This window comes from Gossypium hirsutum, chromosome A09, assembly GCF_007990345.1.
Source record: "Gossypium hirsutum isolate 1008001.06 chromosome A09, Gossypium_hirsutum_v2.1, whole genome shotgun sequence".
NCBI classification, from domain to species: Eukaryota; Viridiplantae; Streptophyta; class Magnoliopsida; order Malvales; family Malvaceae; genus Gossypium; species Gossypium hirsutum.
This window is the reverse complement of record NC_053432.1, coordinates 78,147,299-78,169,396: the sequence shown is the minus strand read 5'-3', so window position 1 is coordinate 78,169,396 and position 22,098 is coordinate 78,147,299. Positions and strand designations below refer to the sequence as shown.

The 22,098-nt window shown below is 31.3% G+C and overlaps 3 protein-coding genes across 3 annotated transcripts; all 3 read right to left on the bottom strand.

Moving 5' to 3' along the window:
• Positions 1 to 542: 542 nt before the first annotated feature.
• Positions 543 to 3,830, bottom strand: LOC107930266 (aluminum-activated malate transporter 9). Its single transcript, XM_016861873.2, is given in 7 exon segments — positions 543 to 1,671; positions 1,673 to 1,680; positions 2,061 to 2,207; positions 2,311 to 2,447; positions 2,540 to 2,809; positions 2,922 to 3,059; positions 3,294 to 3,830. Coding segments are annotated over 7 exon segments (1,740 nt in total). The 5' UTR covers positions 3,649 to 3,830; the 3' UTR covers positions 543 to 986.
• Positions 3,831 to 7,381: 3,551 nt separating this feature from the next.
• On the bottom strand, positions 7,382 to 8,589 carry LOC107930265 (heavy metal-associated isoprenylated plant protein 25). The gene is made up of 4 exons (XM_016861871.2): positions 8,336 to 8,589; positions 8,009 to 8,099; positions 7,837 to 7,918; positions 7,382 to 7,739 (listed from the first exon to the last, which is right to left on the bottom strand). Exons 2-4 carry the CDS (start codon positions 8,018 to 8,020, stop codon positions 7,495 to 7,497), a joined length of 339 nt encoding a protein of 112 aa, XP_016717360.1. The 5' UTR covers positions 8,021 to 8,099; positions 8,336 to 8,589; the 3' UTR covers positions 7,382 to 7,494.
• A 137-nt stretch (positions 8,590 to 8,726) lies between these two features.
• LOC107930264 (uncharacterized) lies at positions 8,727 to 11,335 on the bottom strand. Its single transcript, XM_016861870.2, has 2 exons — positions 10,576 to 11,335; positions 8,727 to 9,139 (listed from the first exon to the last, which is right to left on the bottom strand). Exons 1-2 carry the CDS (start codon positions 11,026 to 11,028, stop codon positions 8,966 to 8,968), a joined length of 627 nt encoding a protein of 208 aa, XP_016717359.1. The 5' UTR covers positions 11,029 to 11,335; the 3' UTR covers positions 8,727 to 8,965.
• Positions 11,336 to 22,098: the final 10,763 nt, after the last annotated feature.

Here is a 22,098-nt window from a genome sequence, read left to right as displayed (position 1 = left end):
ACCATCATCATAATTTTTAATTCTCTTAAGGCCCAATATATTCGATATACCCGTATTTGGCTACCCACTCGGCCCAATAGAGTCGACCTACCTGTACCGAGATTTAAACAGTTCACTTCGTAAATTAATCCAGCTGGACTTGACCGAATTACTATTTATTAATAAAAAAATATTTTTGTACCAAAAAATAATTATTTAAATTTAGTTGTAAAAACAATCTTAAATATTTTAATTTCTGAGCTGGTTAGGCCAAACCGTGACCTGACCAGTGATCGAAACTACTGACTAAGATAAAACTTCGAATTTGTTTGAAATTCAGGCAAGCTCAATAAAACATTACTTCAAAAGAAGCAATGATGATGTTTGCATTCACCGAAAAAGTCAGCAGTTACGTTTCAACAGCAATAAGCTTGAGCTATTAACGACCGATGCAACTCACCAAAAGCCAACTCTTAAATATACAGAAAAGAAAAGGGTTAACCCTTGGATGCTTGGGAAGCCATTCAAAGCAGCATTGAAGTGATACCAGGGGAGAAATGGGATCAAGGACAATAAAGAAAATCATAACATTCTCCACCTCATAACCTGAAAACAATCGCAGTTTCATGTTGTACTTCTCGAATAACAAAGATCGAACCCGTCTAAAACTTGCTGGTTCGAATGGACTAGTTTTAACATGGATTGATGGATGATAACATAGAAGTCTTGGCTACAGCAGTTGCAGTTAAGAGGTCAAAATGTTTACCCTACAACCTTGTACACTGTTGGTTTAAGTCGTGTCTGGCTAAGACAGCAGTTTTCACCTCACGTTCCATTCCATTCTATTAGATCCGATCTCATTAAGTTATAGAACATTATACTGGGAAGAGACTTGTTAAAATCCTACATGTTGAGGTTCAGATCTTAAGGTGTAACGCCGGATTTAGGCTCCAAGCAATTCCATTTCCTACTTTTCTAATTCTTAACTACTATGTTTTATGCAAATTCTAAAACTTCAGGCTTCTAAACAATTTGGACCAAAAGCCAATGGACTCTCTTGCTGCAGCTGCTGCTGGTAGCTCGTCAGGTTCCTTAAAGTTTGCTTTCTCACTCAGCTCTTCGAATGCATCAACAACATTTTGCAACCTTACAACGAATTCAATCAAAAGTGAAGTAAATGTTGCCAATGACAATGCACTTGCATTCTCATATGTTTTTGACTCTTCCGGAAGTTTCTTCGCATCGGGGTTAAACGTAGGTCGTGCTGACCATGATATCTGCTGCTGAAGTAAATCTTCAGAGGGTGTGCCGGGAGAGACAATGGGGTTGACATCCCCATTGGTATTGAGGTAATCCCAATTATTTGGCATGGAAACCGATCTGAGATCAAGTACTGTTTCACTAAAGGACTTATAACCCAGGACTTTGTGTTCTTCACCATCCGAGCTAAGAAAATCTTGGGGCTCTAATAGAATCTGTGGTCGGTTCCCAATTTCCCAACTTTCGGCATTGACAAGGAGGTATGATTTCCGGTCAACTTTCCTTTGCAACTCTTCTGCAGCCTCACTTACTTCACATAGAATGTCAGTAAAACCTAATTTCTCCATCCTTTTTACTTTGTTCCCTAGCTCACGCAACACTCTAGCACCTTCAGTGCCTACCCTCTGAAGTTCTTGACAGAACACTTGTCTCCGGTGGAGCCTACACATACAAATATTGTTATTCAAAATACATGAACCCATCTCTTTTTTAAGAGAAATAAATTAAAAAAAGTAGCAATTACGATGGTCAATAAGGGGAAGAATTGTAACGGGTAATCATCTATCAGTAAACTGTGATTCTCAATAAACATACCTATACCTATGTCTTAATATGCGTTGGATATGGATGTGCTTAAAGAAAACTGAACAGTCAAAGCAACATAGCAATAAACCTGTTGCTAAATGAATAACTGCTAAATGAAAAAAGGGAAGCCAATGACTCAGGGATCCTAGTGCCACACTGCTATAGAAAAAACAATGCAGGAAGAATGTGGTATTGACCATCAATTGCATACATTCGAGATAGGTATGAATAAGTACCTGTATTTCTGAAAATATACAGCCATGTAATGCCATGACCATGAATGCACAATGCCTCAATGCTCCACTTACTTTGACATAATTCTTCCATGGGTAACCAAGTGACCTGTATGGACCGTGCGGTGGTTCCCAGATGGCAAAGCCCAACTTTGCATAGGAACAGAAAAAGAAGGAAAAACGGAATAAATACAAGAAAATTAAAATTTCAAGTACCAAGTTCAAGATGCAACAAAAGTACAACAAAAATTACCAGAGCTTCCTCCTGACTCGACGATTCCACAGCTGATCTGTAGCCACTGTAAACCGGGTCATCTGAAGCTTGATAAGTTAGAATTTTTGAAGGGACCCGTTTATATTCAACGCAGTTAAGGTAACCTTTAACACATCCTGACCAAATGTGGAAGTAAATAAGCATGAGAATGATAGATTACTTTTGAAATTCGTAGAGATAAATAAGTAAACATTAGATGCATATTAACCTTCTAAAGAATTCGCCACACTCATGAAATTTTTAGCCACCGAGTTGTGCAGATCCTCACCGGCCCAGATGGGGTAAATGCCTATATTAACAACTAAACTAACACTGGCACCAAGTGCTATTAGCAAAAATCGCGTCACTGCTGTATGGACGAATTCCCCTGTCCTATACCCGGATACCGTTATGAAACAATACGTCAACGTGAACACGCGGAAACCGTACTCGTAAGGCTTCATTGCTGGGTAAAGTTTTGCATAAGTTGAAAAGAATCCTGGTAATGTGTGTCATGTCAGAGTAAACCTACGAGTAACTCGTGAAGATACTACTAATTAACAGCATACTACATGAGAGTTGAAACACAACTGATGACCACGAAACCCAACCTATTACAAAGATGCTAAGAACAATAACAACTTCTTCCCATTCTCCAGCCAATTGGGACAATTCAGCCATACCCAATGCAAGACCTCCAGCTGATAATGTCCCTAGCCCACGGTTAAATCCTTTGCTAAGAGTTGCTCCTACAGGGGAAAAAAACATTTATGGTATTAATTCATTCAGAATTTCTATTTGTTTAGTTTTAATCAATTACGGTGTTATTTTCAGTTCATAAAACCAATTGTTCCAACCATAAGAGAAGGAAATAATAAAATCGTTAAAGAAACCAGGGGATGTGTGTTTTCAAAAACCAAGACAACAATAAATAAAGAAATAAAGAAATTAATAGAAGCATGATTACGAGTAAAATTACGTACCTATACTAAATTCAAAGACGACAACAACAGTAAGAATAGCCCAAACAGAGTGTTCACTGAGCTCCTTGATGGGTTCTTTCAAGAAGATAAGCAAAGAAATAAGCATCAAGGCAAGACCCACCTTGGCAGAGAAAACAATCTTTCTGGGATCCGATATTCCCATTTGCCATGCCTTGCGTGCAACATCTTGAACCTTTTTTGAGAACCCGGTCACTTTGTCGCTTACCAACCTGTAAGAAAAGCATATTTTCCCCTGCTCTTCTTCTTCCTCGTACAATCCCAGTACTGGGCACCCCTTTGTTCTCCCCTTTTTCTCTAGCAGGGAGTGCCTAAACGAACCCAGCTTGGCAGCCATTAAGAAACAGAAACTTGTTTTTCTTTTTCTACATATGGTTCATAAAATATGAATATAGAGTGTGGGGAGAATTTTTCTTTCCTGGAGGAGGACGGATTCAAAATTTTTTTAAAGAGATGATGGAAGGGTGACGAGAAGCAGGGAAGTAAGAGGGAAGGGAGGGGAAAAGTATGAGACGGCATCGTAAATGCCGAACCTACTTATCAAAGTAGGAATCAGTGGAAAGGTCTTTCACGTTTCAACCGTCCATTCCCATGTGGGCCGCCATTCCAACGATCCTTATAAAACAAATCTTTTTTCCTTTTTGAAAGCAAATAATAATTTAATATCCATATTTTTAGTTGATGGGGATGTTTTGTCTTTTTTCCAACATAAATTCCACCCATTTTCAACAACTCGAACAATCCGAATGGTGAAGAGGCAATGTGGATTTGAAGGAGGTTAATCTAGTATCTGGAGGACCACATATACTGGTGTCTCATAGATTGACGGGTTGTGGGTTTCGAATTTCATATCCTTTGACGGGTTTTAAGAGTAGGATAACCACGATCAAGTATTCCTGTTAGAATTTCAATTTCGTAATTTGTGCGATAATTCGTATTTAAGTATTTATTTTTAAAGAATATAGCATATAATAGATTAATGAATGATTTATAATTGAGGGAAGACTCTTTATTTATAATTGAACTCTTTAAATCTAACAGTTTAGCTAAATTATATCGACGGACGAGATGAAGTCTAACCTACAAGATTACATAATTAAATCAAATTTAATCTTATAATGTATTATTCTCTTTAATATTTTAAGGTTAGTTTATTTACCAATGAATGTAGCCTAACTTTCCATATCTTCTTCATTGAGCTAACTAAGTTTCTTCAACAATTTTTTAAATCGAATTAGTTCTAATGAGTCAAATAATCTCTATTTAATCATTTGACCTTCATGGGATACATTTTATGAGATAATCACGAGTTTTGTATCTTGGCCTGTGACATAAGACTAGTACTTTGTGGTCGCCGATAATTTTAATTTTGAAAAAGAATAAAATTTTGAGAAAAAAAGTAGACTTTTTTTGTATTATATATTTTCTTACTTGATTGCCTTCCATCAACAAAACATCTTTTTTTATATATTCTTAATATTTCTTTTGAAAAATTTGGAAAAGTTTAAAGTTTTTATGTATTTTTATATTCTTATATTTATTTCCCATAATATTTTTATTTTATTTTATTTTATGTAATTATAATGTTTTTAAAATTTTAAAAATTAAAATCATATTGATAGAATGTGTAAACGTTAATATTTGAAATTATTAAACTTTTTAGTATTATGATCAAATTGATAAAATACGCAAATTTTAATAACTAAAATTACTATGCCATTTAAAATCTGCCACAATTAGTGTACCAAATACTAACTTTATGTAAAATTTCACAACAATTTACAAAAAAAAATAAAAAGTAAATAGCAATTAAGGTTTAAATATGATAAAAGTCCCTGTATTTTTATGAAATTCACAATTTAGTGTCTATACTTTAATTTTGAGAGGTTTAATCCCTATCCTTTCATCTAATTTTATAATTATAAAAAAAGTTACCCTCAATACTTACAATTTTTGTCAATTTGGTCTTTATTGTTTAAAAGTAGATAAAATTTTAAAAATTAAAAGTTTCTATATTTACAATAAAAAAATCCTAAAATAGTTTTAAAAAAGTATCATCTCTTAAAATTTTATTTAAATGTTAAAAAAAATTACAAAAAATATATGTAATTTATTTCTTGAATGATAATAAGATATCTTCAATGTTTGAGTTATTGATTCAATCAGTATTAAATTGGATATTAATGTAAATTTTGAATAAGATTATAGATTAAAAATACTAGTTCAAATTCAATTTTAATGTATATTGAATGAATAACTCAAATATTGTAGAGATTTTATTACCATTACAGATGCAAATAACACATTTGTTAAAAAAATTGGATTTTTTTTGTATTTTTTATAATTTAATGAATTTAAAAGAATATTATTTTTATTTTTTGAATTGTAAATAGTTTTTATTTCTTCATATGTTTATGGAACATTTTTAATAATTTTGTAAATTTTAATTTTTAGGACTTTTTGAAAATATAAGAACATAAATTTTTTAAATAGTTTGTACGTAGGGATAAAAGTTGAGGATTAAAAAAATATTATATATTTTATAATTAAAAATATAAAAATTCAATATCTCAAAAATATAGTACAATACAGAAATTTTGATCAATTTAAATCCAAATTTAAACGTGCAAGCAAACCTAAGGCATTATAAATACAAAAACCAAAAGCTGTGATCACCAAACCCAACGTTGTCCAAAGTCTCTTTCGGACAGCAACCACTCGGTTCAAAGCTGTTGTCCGGCACTTTCTTGCAGGGCGAATCTAGGGCCTGGGGCTCAGAAAAAAATAATTTTTTTAATATTTTGATACTTTAAAATTTTTAAAATTTTAAATTAATAAAGATAAAATTATATTTTGTTTCTTTTTTAAAATAATAAAAATTTAATTTAATTCTTTAAAAATTATATTTTTACCCTCATAGAAATTATAATTTAACATCGACCCCCTAAAAAAAATATTTATGACTTCGCCCCTGCTTTCTTGTACCGTTTTGGATATTTCCAAAAAAATCCCAAAGTAATATATCTATTTCGAAACTTAATAAAACAAAACTATCTAGAAAATGAATGAAAAAATGACAGTGACGAACTCGAAGTATTTGAAATCATATATTAGGTAAAGTTTGTTTAGATTCATGTAATAATATACCTCAGAGACTACCCTGATTGCATAAACTTTACTTCTCTATTTTCCTCTATTGGTTAAAATATCAATGTGCATTTTTGCTAAAAAAAACACTCATTACAAGTTATCACGGCAATTTTTTTTTGGTTAGAATGGTTTTTTTAATACAAATTCATGCTACTTATCAAAATAATTAATAATACTAATTATTTAGACTAACCAATAACATTATAAAAATAAAAAAATTAAATTTTACTAAAAACTAAAATATAATGATTAAATTTTAAATTTGAGTATAACGTAAGGGTTAAAATAGAAATTTGATTAAAAAAATTAAGGGCAAGACGCATGTGTGTGAGAGAGAGAATGTTGATGGAATCCTATCATCTATCAAATTTAGAGCTCTACCTTGACAATATACCAAATCCTTGGTGAATGATTTTGGCATACGAATTAAAAGGGCTTGTAGGTAGATGTTTCTATTTACAAGTTACTCATATTTAGTTAATAAAATCTTCAAAATTCACTTGATTAAGTTAGATTTGAATAACAAATTTGAAATTAGGGGTGAAGCCAAAATTAGAATATATATATTTTTATGAAATTTAAAATGAAATTTTAATATTTTAATAATTTTTAATTATTAAATAAAAAATTATATTTTTAAAAGTAAAAATATAATTTTACCATTTTATCATTTTTCGAGATCTCTGCCAACTTTCTCTAGTTTCACCCTGTCTGAAATTAAGCTTAATCAAACAAAATCATATATTCAAATTATCTGATTTAATTTTGACATTCTATTTTGATTGAAAATTTGAATTATCTGCTTTAATCCATTATACAGAGGTAATGCTGCCATCAATTCACCAAAGTAAAATGGCACAGACCTTGCTGTTTTCATCCCTGAGACCACCAGGATTGATACACACCAACATTGAATTTCACAACCCTTAATCAAGTTTTTCATAACTAATGCATCAGAAGTTTACATGTATATTCTCACTCGACATATGCAAGCAAATCAACTGAATTAATCCATATGCAATATTTATAGTCATCATATACATGCTACACAGGTTTCAATATGGGTTTGGTTGGATTCAAGGTTCCAAGTATTAGAAGTGATCATCAATGGCTTCTCTTCGTGAGTTTGCTCATCGTTGACGCTAAATTCTTGTATTTCCAATATCTCCACTCTTCGATTCGTCTTCTTCCTTATTTTGATGGCCACATCTCGCGGGACAAATCTCCCACAGACGCTTACCCTGCACTGCTTCTTCTCTATCAAATGCGTTTCCAACTCTATATCATAACATTTATTACAAAGAAAACAAATGACCATCTTTAGGGTTCTTATTAAGCAAAGTAAATCTTATGATGATGAATATTTTGATCTAACCTTTCATATCAAGGAGGGCTCTTCTTACTTTTCTATAACACCCATTGCAGTCAATGTTGATCCTCATCACCATGCAACAAATCTGCAATGCATTAATATAAATGAAGAGTTGATTGAAACAATAAGTTCAAAAAACATTTGAAAGAATCAGTGGAAAATGGGGGGAACTTGCCCTTTCTGTCATGAAGCCTGCAGACTGCAGCAGGAGTTCTCTCGAGATTCCAAAGAATGAGGGGTTTGAATTACAAAGAAAAAAAAGTTGCCTGTTAAAAAGGCAAAAAAAATTATGGGAATTTGTTTAGAATGAAAAAGGAATCATGATCAAACTTGTTAGTATAACAAAAGTAATTAAAGATACTAAATATTATAATACAATGTATCATGCATTTCGTTTTTCATTTTTTATATATATAAAAAATAGTGTATGCATCCACAAACTTCAAACCTAGACAATAAAACAAACATGAAAATACAAAAAAAAAAATGTAGATCACCATACTCGAATCGTGCACATAACTGGAAATAAACCCTAATTTGTGAAGAAAACTAGTTAATATATTGAGATTCTTTTTATCTCTTATGATATTGGAATCTGATTCTTACATGGGATGTTTGGCATAGCCTATTGCCTATTAGTTAATGTATTCTTGACCTATTGGAGTAGTTGTTGTAGACACGTAGTTCCATTTCTCTTGCTGGAGAAAGCATCCGTTTATTGCTTATTTGCTAAGCTTTATTCTCTTTCGAACCAAGGAAAAGGCATAATTTTGGATTTGTATTTGTTCCAAATCCGATTATAGCAAAAGACAATTTGAAGAATAATTGTATTTATATAGCTTTCTCAATTAACATACCATGAGATGCTTATTCCGTTTGTTATTCTTTTCATATAATCCCGAATAATTTAAGGACTTGATTATAAACCAAAAATAAGGGTAGAACAGTTTAACAGTGTCAACTTTTATGAGCTGTTATGAATTTTGCTTTACATGATATTAATTAGCCATCACCATTGTCTGCAACTTTAGCATCCATCCTCTGAAAAATGTCCCTTAACTTCCAAGGCCGAGAGCGTTCATTAGAAAAGCAGTCGATGGTTTAGGGCAGAATCTGATTCCACTTTCAGCAACTATTCCAAACTGGGTGCAACTTCAGTAGGATTTGATTCAAAGACATCTGAATTAGAGGCATCAGGTTGTTCTAAAAGCTCTTGAGATTGGATCGACTCTTTGTATGCAGGAGTCTCCTTAAAATCCGTTGCCCCTTCATTGTAAGTAGCCACAGCAATCCCGCATGCAATTAACTGATACAATAAAATGCAAAACTCGGATTCAAGTATCATCAAATAGTGCCTTTTCTAACCAGAAACAAGCAAAATATCTCACCTGTTCCATGGATAGCAATGAATTTTGAAATGCCAAGGTTCTTTCCTAGTTATAGTGAAAAGAAAAAGTACAACAGGGTAGGTCCAGCCTATTATTGAAATAAACAACTCGGATACTCTCCCTTCCCCAGAAAACCAATTCACCAAGGACTAAAATTTATTGGATTTTCAAGTATTTCAACCATACGAAAGAGACAAATCTTAACCAAGTGTCTTCATAGAAGTATATAAATTGGTCTGCAACAGGTCTAGATCAATCACCCACCTACTTCTCAAACCACCTTTTGAGTAATCCATGAATGAATCTAACAGATAGTCAACATCGACCATGAAATAGAAGAAACTACTAGCGCTACCAACTAAACGTATTACAAAAAAGAAGGCAGTGCTTAATCCAATGAAAAATATTATGAAAACGAATGTTTTGTGCGTAAGGTTAGAAAGCTGTCATAAACTTTGGTCTTTAAGAATGGATTTCAATTGTGTCAAGTACTCTAAGTTACATCGATATTTCTTATAGTATAAGATGAAGAAATTACATAGAGGAAACTCTGAGCGCTACTGATTCTACTGAAGGATGTAACATTCTACAAATTCCATGCAAGGTAAAATGAGGGGCAGGGTCATTTGTTTCCTTTATGATGTATATTAGCATAAAATTTTAAACCATAACGACAGAATAGTTTCCATGTTTCACCAAACTCGGGAACTACATCTTCACATTTGGTCAGCACAAAATCAAGCCTAGCAAGTCTGGGTGCTGCATGCTGTTCACCTTCCTTAATTCCCATCACAAACCCAAGAAAAGAAAATCTCAAGAAATAGTCCAGGCTACCTTGTTGCAGCCACCAAATTCGAATAAAGTTTCAGATTAATCTCCCATAATTCTCCAAATTTCACAGGTGCCTATTTAGTGTTTACCTGAACTTTTTAATTCATTCCCTTATCCCCCTCCTGAGGAAATGTAATCTACAAAAAATCTCTCGAGTATGAACATTCTTTCTCAGTCCTTTTCCCTATAACTCCACAATAGAGCTTTGGACTCTAACACAAGCAGAATTTCATTATTTTCTTATGGCACATCCCCGGCTCATAAATTCTCATTTGAACTTTGCAACTAAAATCTCCAAACCCAAGTTCAAGTTCTAACCACCACTTGGATACAGGGTAGATTTTTTTCCCTTTACCAGCATGCAGAAGCTATCATATTGTTAAATTTTTTAACTTTGATTTAAACCCATAATCCTAATCCTTCATAGGCTTATATGAATTCAAATATCGATCATTTCAGGCATCAGCACAACAAAACTGAACAACGGAAAAAAAAGGCAGAGATAAAGAGCTTTGAGAGATACCGCGAAAACGATGCCAAAAGCCCACAAATACTGAACAAGGAAACCGAGAACATCCCACTTAGGACCTTCCCATAAATCCGGCTGAAGGCCCGGAAGATCCGGGAACGGCTTACCATCAGCCGAAATCTCAGACGAACTCCCACCAACGTCCTCTAATCCAACTCCAACAGCAATGTTTGATTCTTCAATCTCCCCCGTCCGTTTGAGCTCCTGTTCCTCGTCTTGTTCTTTTGTCGTGAGATTGCTCCTCCGGTTCTTGCTATCGAAGCGTCCGGTTCGGGAAGAGAACTTTTTGGCAGCGGAGGTCAAGTGGAAGGTTCTGGGGGAGATTGGGAAGAGGACGTTGCGGCGATGAGGGAGGCCGAAGGGTAGCTGGTTGTTGGGAAGGATTGGGCCCCCATTTGCATTGCTACTGCTACTGGTGCCACTGCTGATGGTTAAGGATAGCGCCATTTGAGTGGAGAGTAGCGAGAGGATAAGAATGAGCAGATATTATTTTATTGAGTAAACTACACAGTATATTTAAAAACATTTCTCAACCAATAATAAAAGGGTTACAAAACGACCTCTCTGTTGCTCGTTTTTAATCCAATTCGGTTAACTACGCCTAATTTTGGGATAGAGATATAATGTGGTAATTTTAAGCTTGTTTAATCTTCATTTAAATATAATTTTTAAAAATTATTACCAATATATTCCATCTTTTTCTAAACAATTATAAAATAACCTTTTTATTTTTAAAAGAAGTCCATTAAAGACTACATTCATTGGTCGAGAATCAATCAATAAATGATATGAGCAACGAAGAGTTCAACTAATATGATACAGTCTACATATTATACATCATCCGCGGTCCATTTAATGACAGATAAACAGGGGGCCTTGGCTGGTTGATGTATTCGTTGTTGCCGGAGGACCTTGCAGTAATACCCAAGATTTTGCCATTTTGGCTTTCATGCACCGGTCTCACATAATGCGGCTAATCAGAAAATAGAGCAATTGAACTGTTGTAGCACCCTCCTTCATATATGGCATAGATGTGGATGTTGTTTATAGCATTAATCTCTACTCATCCGTTCTCTTTTTCGTTAGCGAAAAGGTTAAAAGACATTATGTGCAATGTAGGCACGAGTTTTAAGATTCAGTTTTTTATAGTATTTTTGATAGATTTGAAAAATAATTGTAGTTTTAAGGTTAACTCGAGTCACACCACCTATTATTAGGAGTTGACACGGATCCAAATTGAAATTGATCCAAATTGAAATTGATAGATATGTAAATTAAGAAGTTAGTTACTTAGCATTTTAGAAGGGCTACGGTTTCAATACATAATTATCATTCATTGTTTTGTTAACTTACAATTATGAAATATAGTTTCGGCGAACACTGTATTTAGCATAGGATGTTCAGGTTGTGGTACCAAGGGACATAGCGTAGGGGCCCAGTAACCATGCCTCGGCATGTGCGCGTTGATATTATGAAATCAACACAAATTTTAAGAATTTAAAAGTGAGTTCAAGTTGTAATATTATAAGTGTTATAATTAAATACTTTGAGTATTTCAATGATCGAACACAAATGATTGTCAAATTGATTAATGTGTTTGTCAATTACTTATAATTTAGCAATTACTAATTTAATTGAGTTGAAAATTATTAGTGCGAAATTAAATATAAATTATTTATAAATTAAATTTAAACTATCAATTAAATAAACTAAGTTAAACTTTCTTCTTATTGTTTTAGATAATGATAATGATATAACAATTGTCAATCGATTAGTCGATTACTAGTTAAACTAATAACCTAGTCTGATTATATTGCTTTCCACTTCTAACAAGGAATCTCCTCTTAGTCTCATCCTAATTTGGAATTACCTACTAAGTTCTTCTCTTGATCTCACTTAGACAAGTAGTTCTTCTCTTGGTCTCATTATCCAATATAAGTATACCGAACTATCAACAATAAACTTTCTTATCGATCTCACTTATCTAGATTTTTCATTAGAGGTATCAATTCTAGCGTATTAAGCATTTCAATATAATCGAAAACCAATTAATCAAGAACAAACATTAGCACATAATCAAACTTAAATTTCAAACAAACATTTCATTAAAACACATGGTAGGCATAAAAGTAAAGAGTTTAAGAAAATGCTCATTTAATTGATGAAAATCCAATTAAGCTCAAAAGTTTAATCATCTCTCTCTTGCATAGTCTTCAACAAGAAAAGAAGAAATAGAAAGCAACAAAAATTGAAGTCTATTCTAAAAAGAAAAGAAAACTTAATCTAAAAATAAGAAGAAAAAAAAAGAAAAAAAAAGAAATCTAATCTAATCTAAAAATATTGGATGTAAGGAAAATGTTCAACCACCAAAAATCTACTCCAGAAATCTTATAAAATAATATTTACAATCTACTAATATTTAACCTAATGTTGATAATTATGTCCTTAAATAAAAAGTAACTTCAAGTTTGTTTGGATACAAAATTGCCTCCACAAATTTTTCACTTGTGAGATTTCACTGTCGTGACATTCATGGCAATAGGCACAATCTTGGTTTGGGGGTTCTCGGCGTCACGACAACGGTGGCCCTGTCTCTTCAATTTCAACCATCAATAGTGAAGTTGTGACCTTAAAGGCTTAAAGTCGAGATATTGAGGTTCAGTGTTGTGACACAACACACTTGGTGCCACAACATCCTCAGTAGACTGCTCCAGGTTGGTTTTTCGTTGAAGTTTTGCTCCCCTGAGGTAATGGAGGATTGATGTCATGAGATACATGCATCAGTGTCGTGACACCCAAAGCAGTTGATATTTTCTTTAAGGTTTGACCGTAGTTATCTTCTTGCACAAACTCAAATCAATCATTGGACTCCTAATAGAATAATTTTGGCAATTTGGGTCTCAAAAAATTAAATTTTAAGAATATTTTAAAATTTTAAAAAACTCATAAACTATTTGAAAACTAGCTCACTGAGTACTCGAGAGAGTCTAATTTGACATATCAAATTATTTCATATCAAACTCCACCACACTTAAGCCATTGCTTGTCCTCAAGAAATCACACAAAACATGCATAAGACAACCTTTGGAATGTGTTGAACAATAAGAAGCATGTCAATCAAATATTGAATTTGTACATGACATATCTCACGTGCAATTTAAGATTGATGTTTAGCTAATTCAAGCACTCCTAAAACAAATATACCTAGTTCTCTAAAGAACTAACAGACCTAGAAGCAATTCAAATGAATAAATACTCGATTGTGTTAACCAACATAAACTATATAGATACGTAGTAGGCACAAAATGTGAATCAAAAACATCCATTAAGCTAATTATAAACAAATCAAGAAGATAGTATAAAGGAAATGTTTAGCTCACATAGGTCTTCTAAGCTTGTAATGTTTTGAGGCTTAAGACGTTTAAATTTCAAACTAAAAGATAACTCGAAACAATTTCAACCACTAAAATAATAAAGCATTGAAATAGTAAAGCATATGACATTGTTCCCTATTCATCCTAAAAATAATTATTAAGCTCACGGCATTATTTTTCCTTCTCTTACCTTTCCTATCTCTCAAAAGATATGAAAAATATTGTTAAATATTGATGCATACAAAAAATTAGCGTATACTTGTGCATTATGAAATATATTCAAACCTTAAACAATTTCTTTTTAAAATATAGAAAGTAATTATTTTTATTTTTATTAAATATTTCCAATTAAGTCTAAAAAAAGTACCAAATTTTCTTGCTGGCTCTCTCTCAATCCAAATGAAAAAAACCGTATTAATAAAATAGTTTAATTTTTACATTTTAAATATAATAATAAAACACATTATATTTCTAAAAGATAAAAGTAAATTCTAATATTATTGGAAAAATAACCACAAACCTCGACTATATATAAATTTAAATTCGAAATCTATCATATATAATTTTACGTGTAAATCTCCAACTTTTCTTGTCATGGGTGATGTTAGTTTAATTAATTTATTAAATTTAGTTTAAATTATATTAATTATTAATTTGTTTGTAATATAATTATTTAATTCTATGTTTTGATCACTCAAATGCTCCGATTATAATAATTTAATATTTTTTATTACTCAAAAATGCATTCTACTTGCTTAAAAAAACACTTTTGATTCCATATGTAAATTATATATAAGCTTTGTTTTATTAATTCGTCTAAATCATTTTAAAGTTATTATGTTTGATTTATGATTCAAACATTTTGCTGTTATAGGCCAATTTTGGGCTGTTTTAAATGACTCGGGCCCGTTTACATCCAAACCCCTTAACCCATTTTCAAACCCATACTCGGAGCCTAATTAAACCCAATCCCTAAACCCATAAGCCTGTTTACAACATTTTAAACCCATTAAAATTACAAAGCCCAATATCTAATACAAACTAACCCAAACTAAACCTACCCAAGCCCATCTAAACTAACCCATTTACCACCGAAACCCTAGCCTCATTCTCAGCCTCCCCACTTGCTCCGACTGTCAGCCGCCGTGGCTAGGCCAGCATGCCCATCCCTTTGTCTGCTGCCACTACCTAACCCAGTCCCATCGCCCGTATCACCTGCAAAATGAAAGGAAACACGCAAAGCAAAAAAGAAGCAGCAGACAACACGAAACAGTAGAAAAAATGTTGTATTTCATTCGACTATAAAGCCAACAAAAAACGAATGTAACAGGGGGATCCTGGAATAAATACGAAAATAATTGCAAATATATGTGCAAGCAGTGATCTAAATGAGGAAATATACAAGAACAACATAAAAAACAGATACCCAAAAAGCGAGAATCAAAATCAAAAAAATCGAAGGTGCCCTTTTGTCTTTTTGAATCGGTTTCATCTATTATTTTGTTATTTTTCTTCTTCTTTTTCTTCTTTTTTTTCTACTCATACGTATACATATATATACGCGATAGTGACGATAGCCTTCCGGGCCGGATTCTGGACTTAGTCCAGAGAAAATGAGCCCCCTCTCTCTTGTTTTTTCTCCTCAACATGCAGAAATGAAAAATTTTCAAAATTTTTTAACTTTTATAGGGGTCTGGAACGGCGTCGTTTTGGGCACTGCATTTAAGCAGTGAAACGGCGTCGTTTTACTCTGCCCGACCCGATTCGACCCGAACCCTGCTTCAGAATCTAGGTGTTTTTAACTCAATGGTATATTTTTGCAATTGGTCCTTCCGTAATTTTATCTTTCGCAATCAAGTTATCTTCGGATTACAGATCGGCCCTGAAATTTAATCTGTTTTACAAATTGGTCCATTTAAACGAGCGTTTTAATAACTAGGAATATTGCGCTTTTGGTCCCTCTAAGTCATGCGCGCGTTGCAATTCGGCCTTCTGTCCTATTTTATTTCTAATTTCGCCCGAAAACTTTGTTTTATGTTCGATTTAGTCCTTTTGTTAGTTACTGCTTTATTTTCAATTTACCTTTTTTCATTTTCTGTTGTTTATTATTATTAATTATAATCTTTGTATACTATTTATATTTATTGTATTTGTTATATATCTTAGTATATAATTTTTTGTGTACGCGTATTTAATATACTTATGTATTATATTATATATAATTTCTTTTTTCATATTATATATATGTGTTTTTAATATTATGTTATATATATATTATGTATATATATATTCAATATTATTAGTTATATTTTCTTATAATCTTCCATGTATATATTTTTATATCATCTTATATATGTTCCTAAATACTATGTTATATGTATATATTTTAATATCACGTTAGTTATGTTTTTGTACTATCTTATGTGTACATCTTAAATACTATATTATGCATGTATTTTAAACACCTTATTTTTATATATGTCGTGTACATTTTCTCACATTTTATCACATAAGTATATACGTTTTATTGTATTATGTACATATTATTATATCTATTTTACCCTATTATATTTATTATTAATATTGGTTTATTTTATTATACCGGTATATAAATATACTTTCTATATGGTATTATTTTTATATATCCTTTTAGTTATTACTATACTTGTTATTTTATTCTAATGTTATTATGTATTTATTTTAAAAAAAATATATATTTATGTAGTATTATCATGTATATTTTTTATTTCTATTTTTATTTTTATTAACCATATATTTTTACGCTACTTCATACATATATTTCTATCCTTATTTATTGTCATTAACCTTAGTACCTGTTTTATTATTATATATATATTTGATATATATAGGTATATATTTATGTAATAGGATTTTTTTTATATATATCATTATTCCAAATATATATATTATGTAAATATTTAAACGTTATATTACATACGCATTTCTATGTGTATATACTTTTTAATATTACGTTTTATCATGCATATATTTCGAATACTGTGTTATATTTTTACATATTATATCATGTATATATATTTCTATATATACTATGTACATATATTTTTCAATATTCATTTTATACATATATATATGTATATATTATATATATATTTTTTAATAATACAAGTTATATATATATTTTTATTATTTTATGTTTAAATTTCAAATACTATATATAGTACATTTCTGACACTATTACTATTTCTATATATATATTTTGGTGTACAAGTTCTTAATAGCATTATTGCGTATGTATATTCATTATTTTCTCGTATTTGAGACTATTATTACATTTAATATCGCATGCATTGTTATTGTTTTTTTTATATTATTGTCATATTCGTTATTTGCTTCAAATTATTTCTGGCTCTTTTATTTATTTTTATTTCACATCAATTTGTTTTGTATTATTTCGAAAATCTTATCCATGTTTTCTTAATTAATTTCAATAATCAAGGCAATGTACCGGTTTAATATTAAGTTATTTCATCGCTATGTTGGGTGAACATCAATCGACTCGTGTTAAAACGATACTTCCTCCTCAAGAATCAAAAAATTAAAATTCTCATATTTCAATCGGATTACGACAAAATATTACATTGAACTTGTATTTTAAAAATCAAGATAACACGTGTTTTACAAGATACCAATTTTGAGCGTCGCAAGGTTGCTAATACCTTCCTCGCGCGTAACCGACTCCCGAACCCTATTTTTTTCTAGATTTTCACGTAGACCTAAATTTGACCTTTATTTTTTCAAAAATAAATGTCTTCTCAAAAAGATGATTTATTAAGTGTCCGATCACAGTTAAGAAAAAAATCGGTGGCGACTCCCCCATTTTATAAAATCAAGATTCCGTTTTCAAGTTTTCACTAAATCGCCACAATTAGCGATCAAGCTAAAATTTTACATCGCTACATGCACATTTTATATATTTATAAATAAATAAAAGTTTACACAATTAAATTTAGGATGCTACCTTTTATTTCTAAAATATAGTAAAATAATTAAAAAACCACTTTGGAAGTCTTTTATCATCAGAATAATTATCCAGGAATTTATCACTTAAAAGCATAAATTTATCACCAACCACTTTGCATTCCCAATTTTATTTCCGTCTTTCCGCCTCCAACCCAGTTTTTTTTCCTTTAATTTACCATTTTAGTAATTAACAAGATTTACAGGCCTACATATCCACTATTTTTTTTCAAAAAAAGAAAAGATTTAGATCAAACGGCACCGTAGTGCGTAAAGCGATTCAGGTCACGAGGTTAGCTCCGAAATTTCTACAATGGGTTCGACCAAGCCTCCTAACGCCACAAAATCACCGCTATTACTATGATTTTTGTTGTCGGCATCTGAGTCACCGCCGATTCCGAAGTCAAACGATCCGTAACTCGGAATTGGGAACTCATATCCCATCATTTCCTCTATTCCATCGGCTCCTAACTCTACACTTCCCTCTATATCAACGCCCTGCTCAACAGACGAAAAACTCGGTGGCAAACCCAGTTCATCATCCGAAGCCTTTAAAAGAAACCCTAGATCCGGCTTCGACTTGCGGGTTTCCAACGATGTTACCGGTAGCGTCGCCTGAGCCGGAACTACGATCTCTTCTTCGAAACTTTTGAGAACCGAGTCAAGTCCCTGAATCCCCAGTCCAGGTCCAATGACCGGGTCGGAATCGTCCAGGAAGTTCAGCAAATCCTCCTGGATATGCTTTGACTCCGGCAACTGAACGTCCACGTAATCAAGGGCGGATTCCACACGAGTGAACTCGGACGAGTCGACTCGAGAGAGTTTTAAAAAGGGAACCGAGTTAGCCTCTGACTCAAAATTCTCAAACTCTTCCCGGGCACTCTTCTTGTCGCCTCTGTTATCGTCATTTTCCATTGGAAAATGTTTCAGGAAATTGGAAAAGAAAGCTTAGTGTTCAATATAGTAACTTGTCATTGGATACATATAAAGATAGGGAGATTTTATAAGGAGCAGACTGCAAAAGAGTGTCAAAATTTTTAAGTGTGGAGAGAGTGTTTGGATGTCGAGAAAAATAAAATAAAGAGAGGGGAGCAGAGATTTTGTAGAGAGAGAAAATGAGGAATATAGGGTGAGTGGGAAAGAGATATGGAACCGGTATTATATAGTTGCAAATATAAGAGCAATTTCTGATTTTACATTTTCTAACCTTTTTTTTTTTTGAAGGGTTGCTAGTATAATATATGTAGGAATAATTCTAAGTATCAAATTAATTTAACATGGATTGTTTCAGTAATCACAAATAAAATTAAATTATTACAGTATATATTATATAAATAAAATTAAAGATTTAAAAAAATTACTTATAATTAATAAAAATTTTGTTAAAAAGTTTACAATGAACAAAAATATTTGAAAATTCATTAAAAAGAATTTATTGATTCAACCAATCAATGTGCTGAACAATATACACTATTTGATATAGTATTTAAGCTATATTATTTTATATTATTTTTTAAGATGTTTAAGTTTTTTTTTTAATTTTAATATATTATAAGTAATATATACAACTAACTCATGTATTACAGGGGATAAGAAGCTAGTAATTTTATATAATTACCTAACTATGATTTTCTAAAACAATTATATAATGTATATTTTTTTAATTTTTTAAAATAATTTTATTAATTTAATATTTATAATAATAATGAAACTTCTCGTTAAATTTAATAAAACGAGTCAAGATACACCTTAGTTTGAAATTACGTTAATATCAAAGTTGAGCATTTGATACATTGGTAGTGCATTTTTTTTAATGGCACAAGTAAAGATATAAATCTGTCACATGTCCCATTTTTTTATATACATTTTTTATTTTTTACCATATCATATATGCACTTATCATCCACCCAAATTTACTTATAAAAATTCCATTAACAATATACCAAACATTTTCTCTAATTCTAAATCCAAATTATAATAAATCTATACCTATATATAAAAACAATCCCCACCAGAGGAGGCAGTTACAATTGCCTTTTTTGTTTGGCATTTTAAGGTATGGTTTATTTTCTGTTGTGGTGCTTTTATTATATTCAAATTTGAGATTTATTCCTTACATTTTAATTTAACTTATCAAATAATTTTACTCGTAATGGTTAATTTTCAATTTTGTACCTCTACTTGACATAAATTAATCTCTTATTTGTATAATGTCATTTATTAGTCCAAATAATTAATATTAATAACTATTTCAGTTAGAATGTTAACACAAATTTCTTTTAAAACACCATTCTAATAATATATATATTGCAACATGATAAGCTAGAATTTATTGTTTTAAGAAAAAAAATCCATGTAAACATTTTAACCAGAATGGTCAAAGATGTTAATTATTTGTATTAACCAAATAAAATATAACAATAAAGATTAAATTATATCAAATTAAAATATGGGGATCAAAACTCAAATACCCATGTAAAGAGACCATAAACATATTTTGATATAAAACAATTTATACATAAGACAATATAAGCTTTTATTTATATAAATATATATAGTCATTAATTTATAATAAAAAGTTAATTATTTGACACCATTCGACCTATTATTTTGCGGATTTGTACATATTATATATTAAATATTTGATTTATTGTTGGATATTAATTTATAGTGCATACAAATATGAATCAATGTGTAACACCCCTTACCCGAGACCATGGTCGGAGTCGAGCATGAGGCGTTACTTGACTTAACTTAAAAGTTCGGGGCATAAAAATTTACTTTCAAATTTAATTTCATCATTCATAATAAAGCTGTCCTCCTGTACAGCAGTCACTAAAATAATTATAATTCAAGCTACAAAACTCGAAATTTAGATCCGTAAATTTTCCATAAAACTAGACTCATATATCTATTCATCATAAATTTTTCAGAATTTTTTATTTAGCCAATTAGTACAGTTTATTAGTTGAAGTCTCCCCTGTTTCACTAATCGACTATCCTAACCACTCATCACTAAAATTTAATTATCTCTTATTAAAGGCTTCATATGGTGATTAAACTTATTTCTACTGAAAATAGACTCATTAAGGAGTCTATACATATAAATTATAACTCAAAATTCCTTCTGTACAATTTTTAATGAATTTCTAAAGTCAGAACAGGGGACTTCAAAAACATTCTTGCCCTGTTTCACTAAAATTCAAATATCTAAAAGTATATAATTCTTTTGCTTACTCCACTTCTTTTATATGAAAGTAGACTCTTTCAGCTTTAATTTCATATCTCACTCAACTTCTAATTATATTTCCACTATTTTTGGTGATTTTTAAAAGTTACATCAATGCTGCTGTCCAAGAACTGCTCCATTGCAATTTTTAAAAAAAAATTCAATATAACCCCTTTATAATTGTCTAGCCTTCCCTGCAAATTTCAAATCACAACCAATTCCAGTATTTCATCTACTTCATTTAAATACTAATGAAGTTCAACCAATCAACCATTTCAAACTAAAAACATGTATATATTTCGATATCTAACGCAACCATAACATTCAAATTTACTTTTCACTTCAATTCCCTATACATGCCATATAAATCCAAAAAGTTGCTTAACATAAACTACCGGAGTATATCTGGATAGTGTGATTCTTGATGTAGATCCGATCTTCCGAATGTATAAATACGTTAATCTACAAAAACAATAAACACACACATGTAAGCTTATAGAAAAGCTTAGTAAGTTCATAGGCATAAAACATAAATCTTACCAAACACTTGTACACTTATACAATATACACCATTACTAAATTTACCTGTCAACCACAATCTTTGGTGAGTTCCTTGGTATAAACTCACTACTACTTATTCTTTTACCATAATTCCTTTGGGCCCATTTGTCACTTACCATCCTTGATCAAAATTAAGGAACGGTTACGGAAAATTGAGTACTTCACTTTCACTTTGACATATGACCTCTTATCACTTGTCCTTGATCAGATAAGTGTAGCTAGGCTACCACTTATCACTTTGCCACTTGATCAGATAAGTGTAGCTGAAGCTACCACTTATCACTTTATCACTTGATCAGATAAGTGTAGCCACTTATCACTTTGTCTCTTGATCAGATAAGTGTAACCACTTAT

Excerpts from the sequence above, each read along its gene's own strand:
- LOC107930265 (XM_016861871.2), bottom strand. Across the intron at positions 7,740-7,836 it reads AGCCCTCCTTGATATGAAAG|AGTTGGAAACGCATTTGATA; the intron begins GTTAGATCAAAA and ends GTTATGATATAG.
- LOC107930264 (XM_016861870.2), bottom strand. The coding sequence starts at position 11,028 with ATGGCGCTATCCTTAACCATCAGCAGTGGCACCAGTAGCAGTAGCAAT. Across the intron at positions 9,140-10,575 it reads CTTTTGGCATCGTTTTCGCG|TTAATTGCATGCGGGATTGC; the intron begins GTATCTCTCAAA and ends TTATTGTATCAG.